This window comes from Oncorhynchus kisutch, linkage group LG10 (assembly GCF_002021735.2).
Source record: "Oncorhynchus kisutch isolate 150728-3 linkage group LG10, Okis_V2, whole genome shotgun sequence".
In the NCBI taxonomy this organism is placed as follows: Eukaryota; Metazoa; Chordata; class Actinopteri; order Salmoniformes; family Salmonidae; genus Oncorhynchus; species Oncorhynchus kisutch.
This window is the reverse complement of record NC_034183.2, coordinates 27,206,296-27,221,029: the sequence shown is the minus strand read 5'-3', so window position 1 is coordinate 27,221,029 and position 14,734 is coordinate 27,206,296. Positions and strand designations below refer to the sequence as shown.

Below are 14,734 nucleotides of genomic sequence, written 5' to 3'. Positions count from 1 at the left end.
CCGTAATCTGAGATTGCTCGAGTTCTTTGTTAAAAGTGAACCTTACATGACTCCACTTGAAATGTCATCTTCAGTGAGATGTATACATAGGTCTACCACGCTAATCAATAGATTTACCTGTCCTACAGTGAGTCAAGGAGGAGATTAACCCAGCTGAGGTACCTGAGAACTCGAAGAGAACCACATTCAGAGCAAAAAGTTCATTTGTACCTCCCCCAAACGCAATGTGTCCATAGAAACCTTCTGTAGGATTGTTGAAAATGATGTAGGTGTCCTACTGAAAGACAAACAAACAATCCTATGATAATCTGAGTAGTGACGAAATAATGGCTCTTAAGGACTTTGTCAGATCCTTCGATTATCATAAAAACATTTAACAAAGGAGGAAGAATTTGTATATAAAACAAATGTGACTGTGAATAAATGTCGCCGACAACTATCTAAAGGTGACTTCTATTGCAAACTGAATTATGACCCTACCCTAGAATTCCTGCATAACATCTCAACCACAGTGGCAAGCTGTTTGGAATCAGGACAAATCACCCAAAAATAATTCTAATTTCTAAACTCAGCAAAAAACGTCCTCTTAATGTTGACTGCGTTTATTTTCAGCAAACTTAACATGTGTAAATATTTGTATGAACATAACAAGATTCAACAACTGAACAAGTTCCACAGAAATGTGACTAACAAATGGAATAATGTGTCCCTGAACAAAGTGTGTGGGGTAACAGTCAGTATCTGGTGTGGCCACCAGCTGCATTAAGTACTGCAGTGCATCTCCTCCTCATGGACTGCACCAGATTTGACAGTTCTTTCTGTGAGATGTTACCCTACTCTTCCACCAAGGCACCTGCAAGTTCCCGGACAATTCTGGGGGGAATGGCCCTAGCCCTCACCCTCCGATCCAACAGGTCCCAGATGTGCTCAATGGGAATGAGATCTGGGCTCTTCGCTGGCGATGGCAGAACACTGACATTTACTTTTGTTAAATCATCCCCCGTTTGGCGAAGTTGGCTGTCTTTGTTTGGAAGAAAGTCATCACAGTTCGCAACGAGCCAGGCAGCCCAAACTGATGCATATACCCTGACTCTTTTGCACAGAACACAAGAGAAGTGACACAATTTCCCTAGTTAAAAGAAATTCAAGTAATATTAACTAAATAGGCAGGTTTAAAAATATATACTTGTGTATTGATTTTAAGAAAGGCGTTGATGTTTATGGTTAGGTATACATTAGTGCAACGATAGTGCTTTTTTCACGAATGTGCTTGTTAAATCACACATTTGGTGAAGTAAGCTATGATTCAATGATAAATTAACAGGCACCGCATCGATTATATGCAAAGCAGGAAAGGCTAGATAAACTAGTAATATCATCAACCATGTGTAGTTAACTAGTGATTATGTTAAGTATGATTGTTTTTATATGATATGTTTAATGCTAGCTAGCACCTAACCATGGCTCCTTGCTGCACTCACATAACAGGTAGTCAGCATGCCACGCAGTCTCCTCGTGGAGTGCAATGTAATCGGCCATGATCGGTGTCCAAAAATGCGGATTACCGATTGTAATTGGTCGAACTCTACTCTGAATATCTCAAATTCAGCATGCAGACTGACGAGAGAAAAATAAACTACCTGGACTTGGATCATCAAAGAGAATAATGCATTACACACAGAAGTATACACAATGCCCACAGACGACAACACCTTGCTATGTGTGGATAGTATGCATCCTCTTCCCCTCAATAATTGTCTACCATATAGCCAGCTAGGCAGGGTTAAACAAATCTGTGGCCACCAGACAAATTGACAGCCGTGCTAAAACAGAAATTCAAAATGAGAGGCTACAAGGACAAAACTCCTGATTACTAAAAACTCAACCAAAGAAGAAAAACAACTCAACTGTCTTTTGCACAAAGTACACCAAGGGTTTGGAGAAAATGAAAGCAATCCTGAAAAAGCACTGGCATATTCTGCAATCAGACAATTATATAAAACTTTTTTTTAATTTTAAACAAAATCGCACACCTCTTCAAGGAACCACCACTGGTGGTATGTAAGCATGGTCGCAATATCGGATATAGCTTGATGAGATCAAACATGCCCCCTGAGCCCACTCAGACACTCTTGACACCCATTCCAAATGGGATCTACAAATGTGGTTAATGCACACAGTGCAATAGCACTATAAAAACACCCTTCAGACACCCACATACAGGTCCAAACATCTATTTTAGGGGTATCATCTCATGCAAGACCAAGGGAGTAATCCATCTCATCACCTGTTCATGTGGAAAAGCCTACGTAGGACAAACGAAAAGACAATTAAAACACCGCAGCTCAATCAGGTGTAAGAACATTGACTATCCAGTAGCAGCTCCCTTTGTAAGTTAACCATCCAATCTCCTCCCTTAAATACACAGGCATTGAGCATGTTGCTCTCCCAAGGAGAGGAGGTAACATAGAGATCCTACTTCTACAAAAGGAGGCTTATTTGGATATCCTATCTAAAAACATTGACCACTAGAGGTCTGAATATTGACTTTGATCTCAAGCCCTTCTTATGAACAATTCTTATATATTCCTTCTACAGTTTATTAGCGTACACTCAATATGTTCCCCCTGTTGATGATGCTTATTACGCATTAAGGTTGAACCAAAAGATGACATGTACAAATATGAAATGAAATAATAATAAACAATTAAACATGTGAAATTTAATTAAACAACGTATGTGGATGCTAATATTATGTACAATATTCAAGTATGTTGCTATATGATAACAATAGCCTGATATATTTAATATGACAAACTATTGTTTTAACAGTTTCACTAATTAATTCTAATTAACTTAATCATTATGACACACCGCACACTATTGTCATTAGTTGCATTAATTGCACTGTTTGTCTACATAACCTGGTTCAAGTATTCATGACATTACCCTGTAGGCGGCACAGTGATGCCGAAACGTTGGTAAATAACCAATAAATTACTAGTAGTTTATACATGGGGTGTGTGACTCTATTTTGATAGTTTATAGTTGATTCGCTGTTAGTCAGCACCTCCACACAAACACATTTGTCTGGGTGTGCGCCAGCTCGTGTTTCCAATTGAGCTGTATGATTAAGCCTTGATATTTTCACACACAATCATTTGGTTATGTTGCATTAGCACATGAGATGCAGCAGCCCAAGTGCTGGAAAAAAGGTGTTCGCAAGGAATGAATACTTTGGTTAAATCAATCGTTACGCCGGTGGACCCACGTTGAATCTAATAAATCCATAGCAAACTGATGTTGATCATCTGATGTCTGCTTGATTTACAGCAGGGTCTCAGATTTAACAGAGAAAGCATCAAGGTAATGAGTTCATGTTTTTGTGCCTCAGAATAAACAGAGTCTACTGGTGTGCAATGCTGTAGGATAAACTATTGCGCAACACCCAACACAATTTCTATTCATTATTCTGGATATAATGACAACAAATGACACGGCCTAGTGGGCTTCTTCACAATATGATCTAGTAATGAAATAACATGACAAAGACATGTTGGTTTCCATGTTACACCTACACTGTTAAAACAATACAAGGGTCTTGAAGTAGCCTACTTGAACTTGGCGCTCAGAAATTCAAGTACTGGAATAGGCCTACCTTGAAAATCAAACATTTCCTAAATGTGGTGTTTGAAAAGTCCTTGGAATTATTGTAGCCGATATATAAATTGTCCTGCTCCCTTATAATTATCCGTGATTTAATTCTGATTAGATTTGGTTTGATTCCCTTTGCTTCAATTGATGGGTTGTGTTGCACTACTCTGTTGCAGTAAAACCAGGTGTGGTTATTATGAGAATGACAACATCTAATGTTGGCTTCAACTTGGCTTTCCATACAAATCCTTCCATTATAAAAACAGCAATGGTGAGATTCAAATGGCGAAGGTGACATTAATGCCACCTCTATTCATGGACATAGGCATTATTATGTGTGCCTGCGTTGGCCAGTCTACAGGCAATGTCCACATTATTCTAACATATTTGAAAATGTAATAATTATAATGTCAATGCATTGGCAAAGCAAAACAAAATGTTTCTTCTCAAAATGGTAATGAGGTGGGATTCTATTTTATGCACTATATGTAGAATTATATACAATTATATAACATTGAGGTCCTTAAATTGTAATTAAGCGCTTGAAAAAGTCCCTGAAAGTAATTGAATTTGACTTACCAATGTCTGTATGAACCCTGCTTAAAGGATGTATAGTCCTGGTTGTATAGGTGGAGTGGAAGTGGAAGCCAATTTGCATATATTTACTTTTATTTTAAGTTCACAAGTGGAACTGCATAAACAATTTTTATTTCAAACTATTTTGACATGTTTATCCCAATGTTTATCCCAGGACATTAGTCCTATTATTTATAGAGGGACCAATGTACAGTATGTTCTTGATGTATGCAGTGTGTGTTCTCACTGTGGGTTTCTTGCCCTCCTTGAAGACTGTTTTGCGTCGTAGGACTCCCTGCACGGTGACGGCTCCAGGGTACAGGTGCACTGCTAACTCCTCAGACTCAGCAGAGCTAGAGCAGAACAAAGCAGAATTACAACACACACTTATGGCGAAACACACACACAGGGCTGGGCGATATGGCCAAAATAGAATATCACAATATTTCTCACATTTTTTACAGTATGGCGGTATTTGACAGTATGTTTGTTTATGAATAATAAAACAGTTTGAAACATATTTTATGAGTAAGAAGACAACAAATGAATTCTAAGTGATTGTAATGGGATTTCTCCATTCTGATGGTTTTACATTCAACCAAACTAGGACAAAAGTGAGCCTGTTGTTGAACGTTTCATTTAGTTGGGCGAAGTATTAAAATACTGTTAGACGGCATTGTAAAAATACATACCGGTATGTGGTACCATACCTGTATTCACAATATATCGCCCAGCCCTATGACAGAGAAGCACACACACGCACAGAGACAAGGACAAAAACAAAGCAACACACAGGCACAGACAGACACAAGGACATAAACACACAGCAAAACACAGAGACAAGGACATAAACACACAGCAAAACAGAGACAAGGACATAAACACACAGCAAAACAGAGACAAGGACATAAACACAGGCACAATCACACATGCAGACATTCGTAAAGTATGTTCTTTGACGTAGTGCCAAGTGGAATCTGCAGGGAAGTTTCCTCATTAATCAATATCTGAACTGCACCATCTGCATATTTAATCAATTATGTAGCAGCAGTATTTGGCTTGCTTTGAATCAATTCCACAGATATATTTTCCTGTCTGGGAGGTTCCAGTGCAGTGTCTTTCTGGCTGTAACAACAGAGAGTAAGGAGAGGGCAGCCAGTGGGAACTAGAAGGACACCAGTGAGGCATACAGTGCATTCGGAAAATATTCATACCCCTAAATTTTTTCCACATTTCGTTACGTTACAGCCTTACTCTAAAATTGATTCAATGAAAAAAAAATCTAAATCAACATACAATACCCAATAATGACAAAGTGGAAATAGGGTTTTAATTTTTTTGCAAACGTATAAATAAAAATAGAAAATAAAAAACAACAACATATTTACGTAAGTATTCAAAGCCTTTGCTACGAGACTCGAAATAGAGATCAGGTGCATCCTGTTTCCATTGATTACCCTTGAGATGTTTCTACAACTTATTTGGAGTCCACCTGTGGTAAATGCAATTGAGGATTTGGAAAGGCACACCTGTCTATATAAGGTTTCACAGTTTTTGGTATTTTATTAGGATCTTCATTAGCTAATTCATTCCAAAAGCAGCAGCTACTCTTCCTGGGGTCAACACAAAACATGACATAATACAGAACATTAATAGACAACAGCTCAAGGACAGAACTACATAAATGTTATTTTTTTATACTTTTACAAAAAGGCACACGTAGCCTACATATATCAATACATACACACAAGCGATCCAAGTCAAATAGCAGAGGCGCGTTGTGCTTTGAGGTGTTGCTTTATCTGTTCAATTACGCAATATAAGATGGAACGGAGGTTCATGCAATAATTGTTCTCTACAATACTGTACGCTTTCTTGAATTTGTTCTGGATTTGGGGACTGTGAAAAGACCCCTAGTGGCATGTCTGTGGGGTAAGTGTGTGTGTCAGAGCTGTGTGTAAGTTGACTATGCAAAGAAAAGACCCCAAGTGACATGTCTGTGGGGTAAGTGTGTGTGTCAGAGCTGTGTGTAAGTTGACTATGCAAAGAAAAGACCCCTAGTGGCATGTCTGTGGGGTAAGTGTGTGTGTCAGAGCTGTGTGTAAGTTGACTATGCAAAGAAAAGACCCCTAGTGGCATGTCTGTGGGGTAAGTGTGTGTGTCAGAGCTGTGTGTAAGTTGACTATGCAAAGAAAAGACCCCTAGTGGCATGTCTGTGGGGTAAGTGTGTGTGTCAGAGCTGTGTGTAAGTTGACTATGCAAACAATGAGATTTTCAACACCTTGTTTCTTATAAAAAGTAGTGATGCAGTCAGTCTATCCTGAACTCTTAACCAAGAGAGACTGACATGCATACTATTTATACTAGCCCTCCGATTACAATAAAGAGCAAGTTGTGCCACTCTGTTCTGGACCAGCTCCAGCTTAACGAGGTATTTCCTTGCAGCACTTGACCACACTACTGGACAATAATCAGGGCAAAACTAGAGACTGCAGAACTTTCTTTTTGGAGTGTGGTGTCAAAAAAGCAGAGCATCACCTTATTATAGACAGACTTTTCCCCATCTTTACAACCATTGAACCTACATGTTTTACCATGACAGTTTACAATCTAAGTTGACAGTGCATGTCAGATCAAAAACCAAGCAGGTTGAAGGACTGTCCGTAGAGCTCCGAGAAAGGATTGTGTTGAGGTACAGATCTGGGGAAGGGTACCAAATCATTTCTGCAGCATTGAAGGTCCCCAAAAACACAGTGACCATCATTCTTAAATGGAAGAAGTTTGGAACCACCAACACTCTTCCTATAGCTCTCCGCCCGGCCAAACTGAGCAATCGGGGGAGAAGGGCCTTGGTCAGCGAAGTGACCAAGAACCCGATGGTCACTGACAGAGCTCTAGAATTTCTCTGTGGAGATGGGGGAAGCTTCCAGAAGGACAATCATCACTGCAGCACTCCACCAATCAGGTCTTTATAGTAGTGGCCAGACGGAAGCCACTCCTCAGTAAAAGGCACACGACAGCCTGCTTGGAGTTGCTAAAAGATACCTAAAGATTCTCAGACCATGAGCAACAAGATTCTTTGGTCTGATGAAACCAAGATTCAACTCTTTGACCTGAATGTCAAGCGTCACGTCCGGAGGAAACCTGGCAGCATCCCTACAGTGAAGCATGGTGGTGGCAGCATCATGCTGTGGGGGTGTTTTTCAGTGGCAGCGACTGGGAGACTAGTCAGGCTCAAGGCAAAGATGAACGGAGCAAAGTACAGAGAGATCCTTGATGAAAATCTGCTCCAGAGCGCTCAGGACCTCAGACTGGGGTGAAGGTTCACCTTCCAGCAGGACAACGCAGGAGTGGCGTGGGACAAGTCTCTGAATGTCCTTGAGTGGCCCAGCCAGAGCCCGGACTTGAACCCATCCCTGGAGAGACCTGCAAATAGCTGTGCAGCAACACTCCCCAACCAACCTGACAGAGTTTGGGAGGATCTGCAGAGAAGAATGGGAGAAACTCCCAAAATACAGGTGTGCCAAGCTTATTGCGTCATACCCAATAAGACTTGAGGCTGTAATTGCTGCCAAAGGTGCTTCAACAAAGTACTGAGTAAAGGGTCTGAATACTTATGCAAATGTGATGTTTATTTTTTATAATTTAGCAAAAATGTCAAACCTATTTTTACTTTGTCATTATTGTGGTAGTGTGTGTAGATTGATGAGGACATTGTTTTTAAATACATATTAGAATAAGGCTGTAACCTAACAAAATGTGGGGAAAATAAAGGGGTCTAAACACTTTCCTGAAAGAACTGTATATATGAAAGAGACAGACAGAGTGAGAGAATCCACCCATCCGAACTGTATGGAGCTAGAATAGAAGTCTGTGGGAAGTCATCCCTGACTGACACAGGGCAGAGCTCCCAGCAGTGTGGTACACTGGAAACTCACTGTCACCTCTTAGAAAACCTGAAGGCTCCATATTGCATATTGGTTCATTGCATGTGTGAGAGATGACATACAGGGAGAATGAGAGTGTTGCTAAGATGGTCTGGTTTAGCGGAGAGTCACCCACAGAGGCCCACCACCCGTTTATACCACACACACACACTCCCACCACCTTCAACACACACACCAGCACAGTGGCCTCGGGCAGAGAGAGGATATTGGCGGCAGATGGCAGGGTGGAGAGAGAGTTGAGAAGGGGGCGAGGGTGTTGAGAGGGGTGTAGAAGAGGTGGTAATGTGTGTGTACCTGCTGGGCCTTAGGCCTCCTCTGTAGGGGATTCTGGCCACGCGGGTCACAGGGCCCAGAGAGTGATAGAACCGAGTCCTGTTCGGCAGAGGACAGGGACAGGGTGGGGGCACGGAACAGTAAAGGTTGGGCTCTCTCAGCTCGGCTCATTCTAGCACAAGGGTTGGTTTGATGACGTTTTTTCTTCTTCACAGATTCTTTCAGGACTGGTGTTTTTGGTACAAAGCAACAGATGCTCAGACATAAGGGCTTATGTGACCAGTTACTGGGTATGAACCCCGGTCGTCTGCACACCACTCGACTGTGTTCACCCACTGAGCTGAAGACTAGACATTACCATAGCATCTCGGTCACACTCATGGAGCCAGAGTGACAGGCTAGTAGAACAGCAGTTCACAAGGAAGTAAGTGCTGCTTGCCTGTGGGCTAAGCTTTGCTCAAAGAACTTCACACATCATCGTGTGTGTGTGCGTTCAGACTTACCTCTCAAAGGCTGGCCAGGACATCTCTTCACTGAGTTCTGAACCCTCACTGCTCCCTGCAGATAAACAAAGACAGACTGTCAAAGTCAAAAGACAGGAAGAATAAAAACACAGTTGTGTGTGTGTGTGTGTGTGTGTCTCTAACCCAGTGAGATGCCGCTGGAGAGCGTTGAGCTCTCGGCCTGTCCTCTCGTAGGGGTGTGGCTCTCCATGACGCTGTCGTCCAATAGATGACGAGAACCAGCATTGGGGAACGTAGCGCTCTTAAACTCTACCGTATTCATCTTATGAATAAAACTACAGAGAAACAAAATAACTATTAGAAAACATATGACAACAAACAAACCAAAGCAGTAAAATGTGCTAAATCCCTAAAAGAGCACATGGGGATGATTATGGCTTGGAATCCAGAAGATTCTGAAGTGGGAAGCACTGCACTCAGATGTTATGTGGTAATGGATGCTAAAGTTAGCCTGCGGTAGTGGGTGACTCACTTGTAGCCCAGGCTGTGACACTTCCTGTGTCCGTATGGGAGGAGGTTCCGGGGGGAGGGGGGCGTGGGAGGGACTTTGCTACCGTCTGCAATGGGGCCCTTACGACCACACAGAGGAGACCCAGACGCATCCGAACCTATAAGGTCCTCTCTAGAGGCAGTGGAGCGGGGGGTGCTGGAGCCTGGCTCGATCTTCAACGACAACCTGAACAACAACACAACACCACACATGGGAACCCGCATAACACACACCTGATTATGACTTCCAATAAAGGGTCAAACTAATCAAATTCAATTTACATTAGAGCCACTACTCACTTGTAGTTGTCATCCTCCACAAACTTCTGTAGCTCCTCGATGTACATGACCGAGTTGAGATACTTCTGGACATGAGGCAACACTTGTATATCTGTACAGACAGAGAGAAATGTCTCAGGGTATAGAGCAGGGAGGGGGGTGTGTGTGTCTGTGTGTCTGTCTGTCTGTGTGTCTGTGTGTGTGTACCGTAGGTGCAGGAGCGTTGCAGGTCAGATATAATCCTCAGGATGTTGTTCATGAGGTTGGATCTCTGTTCATTCTCCAGGATGCTGCCAGTAGAGGGATACGCTGAGTCTATATACGTCAGGTCAGACAGATACATACCTACACAGAGAGAGGGTAAGAGACAGAGAGAGATGGTGAAGGTCTTGTCATGTGTAAAAACTCAAAACACAAGAGGTGATAGGTTAAGTAGAATCCTAGAACACGGACACATACTAGACTAACAAATTGCCATGGGAACTTCAGCATTATCTTTCTTACAAACAAACGTGAACCCAAACAGAGAACAGAATCTGCTGACTGAGTGAAAAAGACTGCATTAGTTTCCTGCAGACACACCGATCTCGCCTCTCCATCTCTCATCCTCATTTAGCGGGAAGAACAGGGAGGGCTAAGGCCCAGCTGTCTGGAGGTGTGACTCAAAACACCAGGGAACAAAGAAAACATTCCAGACCACATACTGACTGATCCCTATTCCTTAGTCAACAAACACATTCTGATCACACACACACACAGATCGTTTGACGATAGTCTAAAGACATTATACTGGAGTCGAGACATAACATGGATATGAGTGGAATGTGTACCACATAAACACCACTAATAGAAAACACAATTTTCCATCATCCTGTTAGTCATACATTGATGTCACCTGTTAAATCCACTCCAATCAATGTAGATGAAGGGGAGGAGACCGGTTAAATAAGTTTAAAAAAAACATTGAGACATGATTGTGTTTGTGTGCCATTCAGAGGGTGAAAAGACTTAAGTGCCTTTGAAAAGGGTATGGTAGTAGGTGCCAGGTGCACCGGTTTGTGTCAAGAACTGCAACGCTGCTAGTTTTTCCACACGTTCCGCCACCCAAAGGACATCCAGCACACAGCTGTGGGAAGCATTGGAGTCAACATGGGCCAGCATCCCTGTGGAGCGCTTGACACCTTGTAGAGTCCATGCCCGACGAATTGAGGCTGTTCTGAGGGCAAACCAAGGAAGGTGTTCCTAATGTTTTGTACACTCAGTGTATTCCCTCTCTCCCTCTCTGATGCCTTTCCCATACCCGCACTGTCCTCTTGGCTCTCCCGCCCCCTCTGTCATTCTCTACTGCTTTCTAGCGCCATCTTTCCCCTTCATCCCCAAATCTCTCTCCCTCCCTCACTTTCATGTTCGTAATGAGAGCAGCAGCAGCAGATGCAAGGCAATGTCTCACACCATCATGACAAGAGTTGTGTTCCTTCTTACACACACACACACACACACACACACACACACACAGGAAGCCAAGTGGTTGTAAAAAGCAACCGTGCAACTACAAACCAGGTAGGGAAGGAGAAAAGGAGCGACAGAGAACGGGACAGAGAGAAGGAGTGCAGACAAATGGTTATGGAGAAACAGCTGGTAATTTCATAGCGTGTCAGACAGATGACGGCAGTTAGTCATGCAAGAGTAAAGCCTGCCCAGAACACACACACACGCAGGTCAGAAAGAGGAGACATGAGCAGGATGTAGTTACTAAGTGTGTATGTATGTATGTATGTATGTATGTATGTATGTATGTATGTATGTATGTATGTATGTATGTATGTATGTATGTATGTATGTATAAAGTATTTAGTCAGTCACCAATTGTGCAAGTTCTCCCACTTAAAAAGATGAGGCCTGTAATTTTCATCATAGGTACACTTCAACTATGACAGACAAAATTAGAAAAAAAATCCAGAAAATCACATTGTAGGATTTTTAATGAATTTATTTGCAAATTATGGTGATAAATAAGTATTTGGTCACCTACAAACAAGCAAGATTTCTGGCTCACATAGACCTGTAACTTCTTCTTTAAGGAGCTCCTCTGTCCCCCACTCGTTACCTGTATTAATGGCACCTGTTTGAACTTGTTATCAGTATAAAAAGACACCTGTCCACAACCTCAAACAGTCACACTCCAAACTCCACTATGGCCAAGACCAAAGAGCTGTCAAAGGACACCAGAAACAAAATTGTAGACCTGCACCAGGCTGGGAAGACTGAATCTGCAATAGGTAAGCAGCTTGGTTTGAAGAAATCCCAGAACCACACGGGGGGACCTAGTTAATGACCTGCAGAGAGCTGGGACAAAAGTAACAAAGCCTACCATCAGTAACACACTACGCCGCCAGGGACTCAAATCCTGCAGTGCCAGACCTGTCCCCCTGCTTAAGCCAGTACATGTCCAGGCCCGTCTGAAGTTTGCTAGAGAGCATTTGGATGATCCAGAAGAAGATTGGGAGAATGTCATATGGTCAGATGAAACCAAAATATAACTTTTTGGTAAAAACTCAATTCGTCGTGTTTGGAGGACAAAAGAATGCTGAGTTGCATCCCAAGAACACCATACCTACTGTGAAGCATGGGGGTGGAAGCATCATGCTTTGGGACTGTTTTTCTGCAAAGGGACCAGGACAACTGAATGGGGCCATGTATCGTGAGATTTTGAGTGAAAACCTCCTTCCATCAGCAAGGGCATTGAAGATTAAACGTGGCTGGGTCTTTCAGCATGACAATGATCCCAAACACCCCGCCCGGGCAACGAAGGAGTGGCTTCGTAAGAAGCATTTCAAGGTCCTGGAGTGGCCTAGCCAGTCTCCAGATCTCAACCCCATAAAACAATATTTGGAGGGAGTTGAAAGTCCGTGTTGCCCAGCAACAGCCCCAAAACATCACTGCTCTAGAGGAGATCTGCATGGAGGAATGGGCCAAAATACCAGCAACAGTGTGTGAAAATCTTGTGAAGACTTACAGAAAACGTTTGACCTCTGTCATTGCCAACAAAGGGTATATAACAAAGTATTGAGATAAACTTTTGTTATTGACCAAATTCTTATTTTCCACCATAATTAGCTTATTTTCTTTTTTGATTTTCAGGATTTTTTTTCTCATTTTGTCTGTCATAGTTGTAGTGTACCTATGATGAACATTACAGGCCTCTCATCTTTTTAAGTGGGAGAACTTGCACAATTGGTGGCTGACTAAATACTTTTTTGCCCCACTGTATGTATGTATGTATGTATGTATGTATGTATGTATGTATGTATGTATGTATGTATGTATGTATGTATGTATGTATGTATGTATGTATGTATGTATGTATGTATGTATGTATGCATGTATGCATGCATGCATGTATGAATGTATGCATGCATGTATGTACGAATGTATGCACGCATGTATGCATGAATGCATGCATGCTGCATGCATACACATATACTTGAAGCCAGAAGTTCACATACACCTTAGCCAAGTACATTTAAACTCATTTCTTCACAATTCCTGACATTTAATCCAAGTAAAAATTCCCTGTCTTAGGTCAGTTAGGATCACCACTTTAGTTTTTAGAATGTGAAATGTCAGAATAGTAGAGATTCTTTTCAGCATTTATTTCTTTCATCACATTCCCAGTGGGTCAGAAGTTTACATACACTTAATTAGTATTTGGTAGTATTGACTAAAATTGTTTAACTTGGGTCAAACGTTTTGGGTTGCCTTCCATAAGCTTCCCACAATAAGTTGAGTGAATTTTGGGCCATTCCTCCTGACAGAGCTGGTGTAACTGAGTCAGGTTTGTAGGCCTCCTTGCTCCCACACACTTTCAGTTCTGCCCACAAATTGTTTATAGGATTGAGGTCAGGGCTTTGTGATGGCCACTCCAATACCTTGACTTTGTTGTCCTCAAGCCATTTTGCCACAACTTTGGAAGTATGCTTGGGGTCTTTGTCCATTTGGAAGCCCATTTGCGACCAAGCTTTAACTTCCTGACTGATGTCTTGAGATGTGGATATATTGAAGCAACATCATTTTCTTTCCTCATGTTGCCATCTATTTTGTGAAGTGCACCAGTCCCTCCTGCAGCAAAGCACCCACACAACATGATGCTGCCAACCCCGTGCTTCCCGGGTTGGGATGGTGTTCTTCAGCTTGCAAGCCTCCTGCTTTTTCCTCCAAACATAACGATGGTCATTATGACCAAACAGTTCTATTTTTGTTTCATCAGACCAGAGCACATTTCTCTAAAAAAGTACAATCTTTGTCCCCATGTGCAGTTTCAAACCGTTGTCTGGCTTTTTAATGGTGGGTTTGGACCAGTGGCTTTTTCCTTGCTGGCTGAGCAGCCTTCAGGTTATGTCGATATAGGACTCATTTTACTGTGGATTTAGATACTTTTGTACCCGTTTCCTCCAGCATCTTCACAAGGTCCTTTGCTGTTGTTCTGGGATTGATTTGCACTTTTCGCACCAAAGTACGTTCATCTGTAGGAGACAGAACGTGTCTCCTTCCTGAGCGGTATGACGACTGTGTGGGTCCATGGTGTTTATACCTGCATACTATTGTTTGTACAGATGAACGTGGTACCTTCAGGCGTTTGGAAATTGCTCCCAAGGATGAACCAGACTTGTGGAGGTCTTGGCTGATTTCTTTTGATTTTCCAAATTATGTCAGGCAAAGAGGCACTGAGTTTGAAGGTAGGCCTTGAAATACATCCACAGGTACACCTCCAATTCACTCAAATTATGTCAATTAGCCTATCAGAAGCGTCTAAATTCATGACATCATTTTCTATAATTTTCCAAGCTGTTCAAAGGCACAGTCAACTTAGTACATGTAAACTTCTGACCCACTGGAATTGTGATACAGTGAAATAATCTGTCTCTAAACAATTGTTGGAAAAATGACGTGTCATGCACAAAGTAGATGTCCTAACCGACTTTCCACAAATTT

At 42.1% G+C, this 14,734-nt stretch overlaps 1 protein-coding gene across 6 annotated transcripts in view; it reads right to left on the bottom strand.

Annotated features, from left to right (window-relative positions):
• Window positions 1-14,734, bottom strand: part of LOC109897981 (ras-specific guanine nucleotide-releasing factor RalGPS2-like) — a 163,092-nt gene that overhangs the window by 12,700 nt on the left and 135,658 nt on the right. For 5 of the 6 annotated variants that reach the window (XR_004211185.1, XM_031833420.1, XM_031833421.1 and 2 more), the window contains 7 exons: window positions 9,950-10,087; window positions 9,764-9,854; window positions 9,447-9,650; window positions 9,098-9,249; window positions 8,954-9,008; window positions 8,472-8,549; window positions 4,478-4,583 (listed from right to left, as the gene is read on the bottom strand). Coding sequence is in view for 5 of the 6 variants with exons in the window: in XM_031833420.1 (XP_031689280.1) it covers window positions 4,478-4,583; window positions 8,472-8,549; window positions 8,954-9,008; window positions 9,098-9,249; window positions 9,447-9,650; window positions 9,764-9,854; window positions 9,950-10,087 (824 nt within the window). In the remaining variant the exon portion in view is untranslated. The remainder of the gene's footprint in view (window positions 1-4,477; window positions 4,584-8,471; window positions 8,550-8,953; window positions 9,009-9,097; window positions 9,250-9,446; window positions 9,651-9,763; window positions 9,855-9,949; window positions 10,088-14,734) is intronic. The other variant, XM_031833422.1, reaches the window with a different exon arrangement.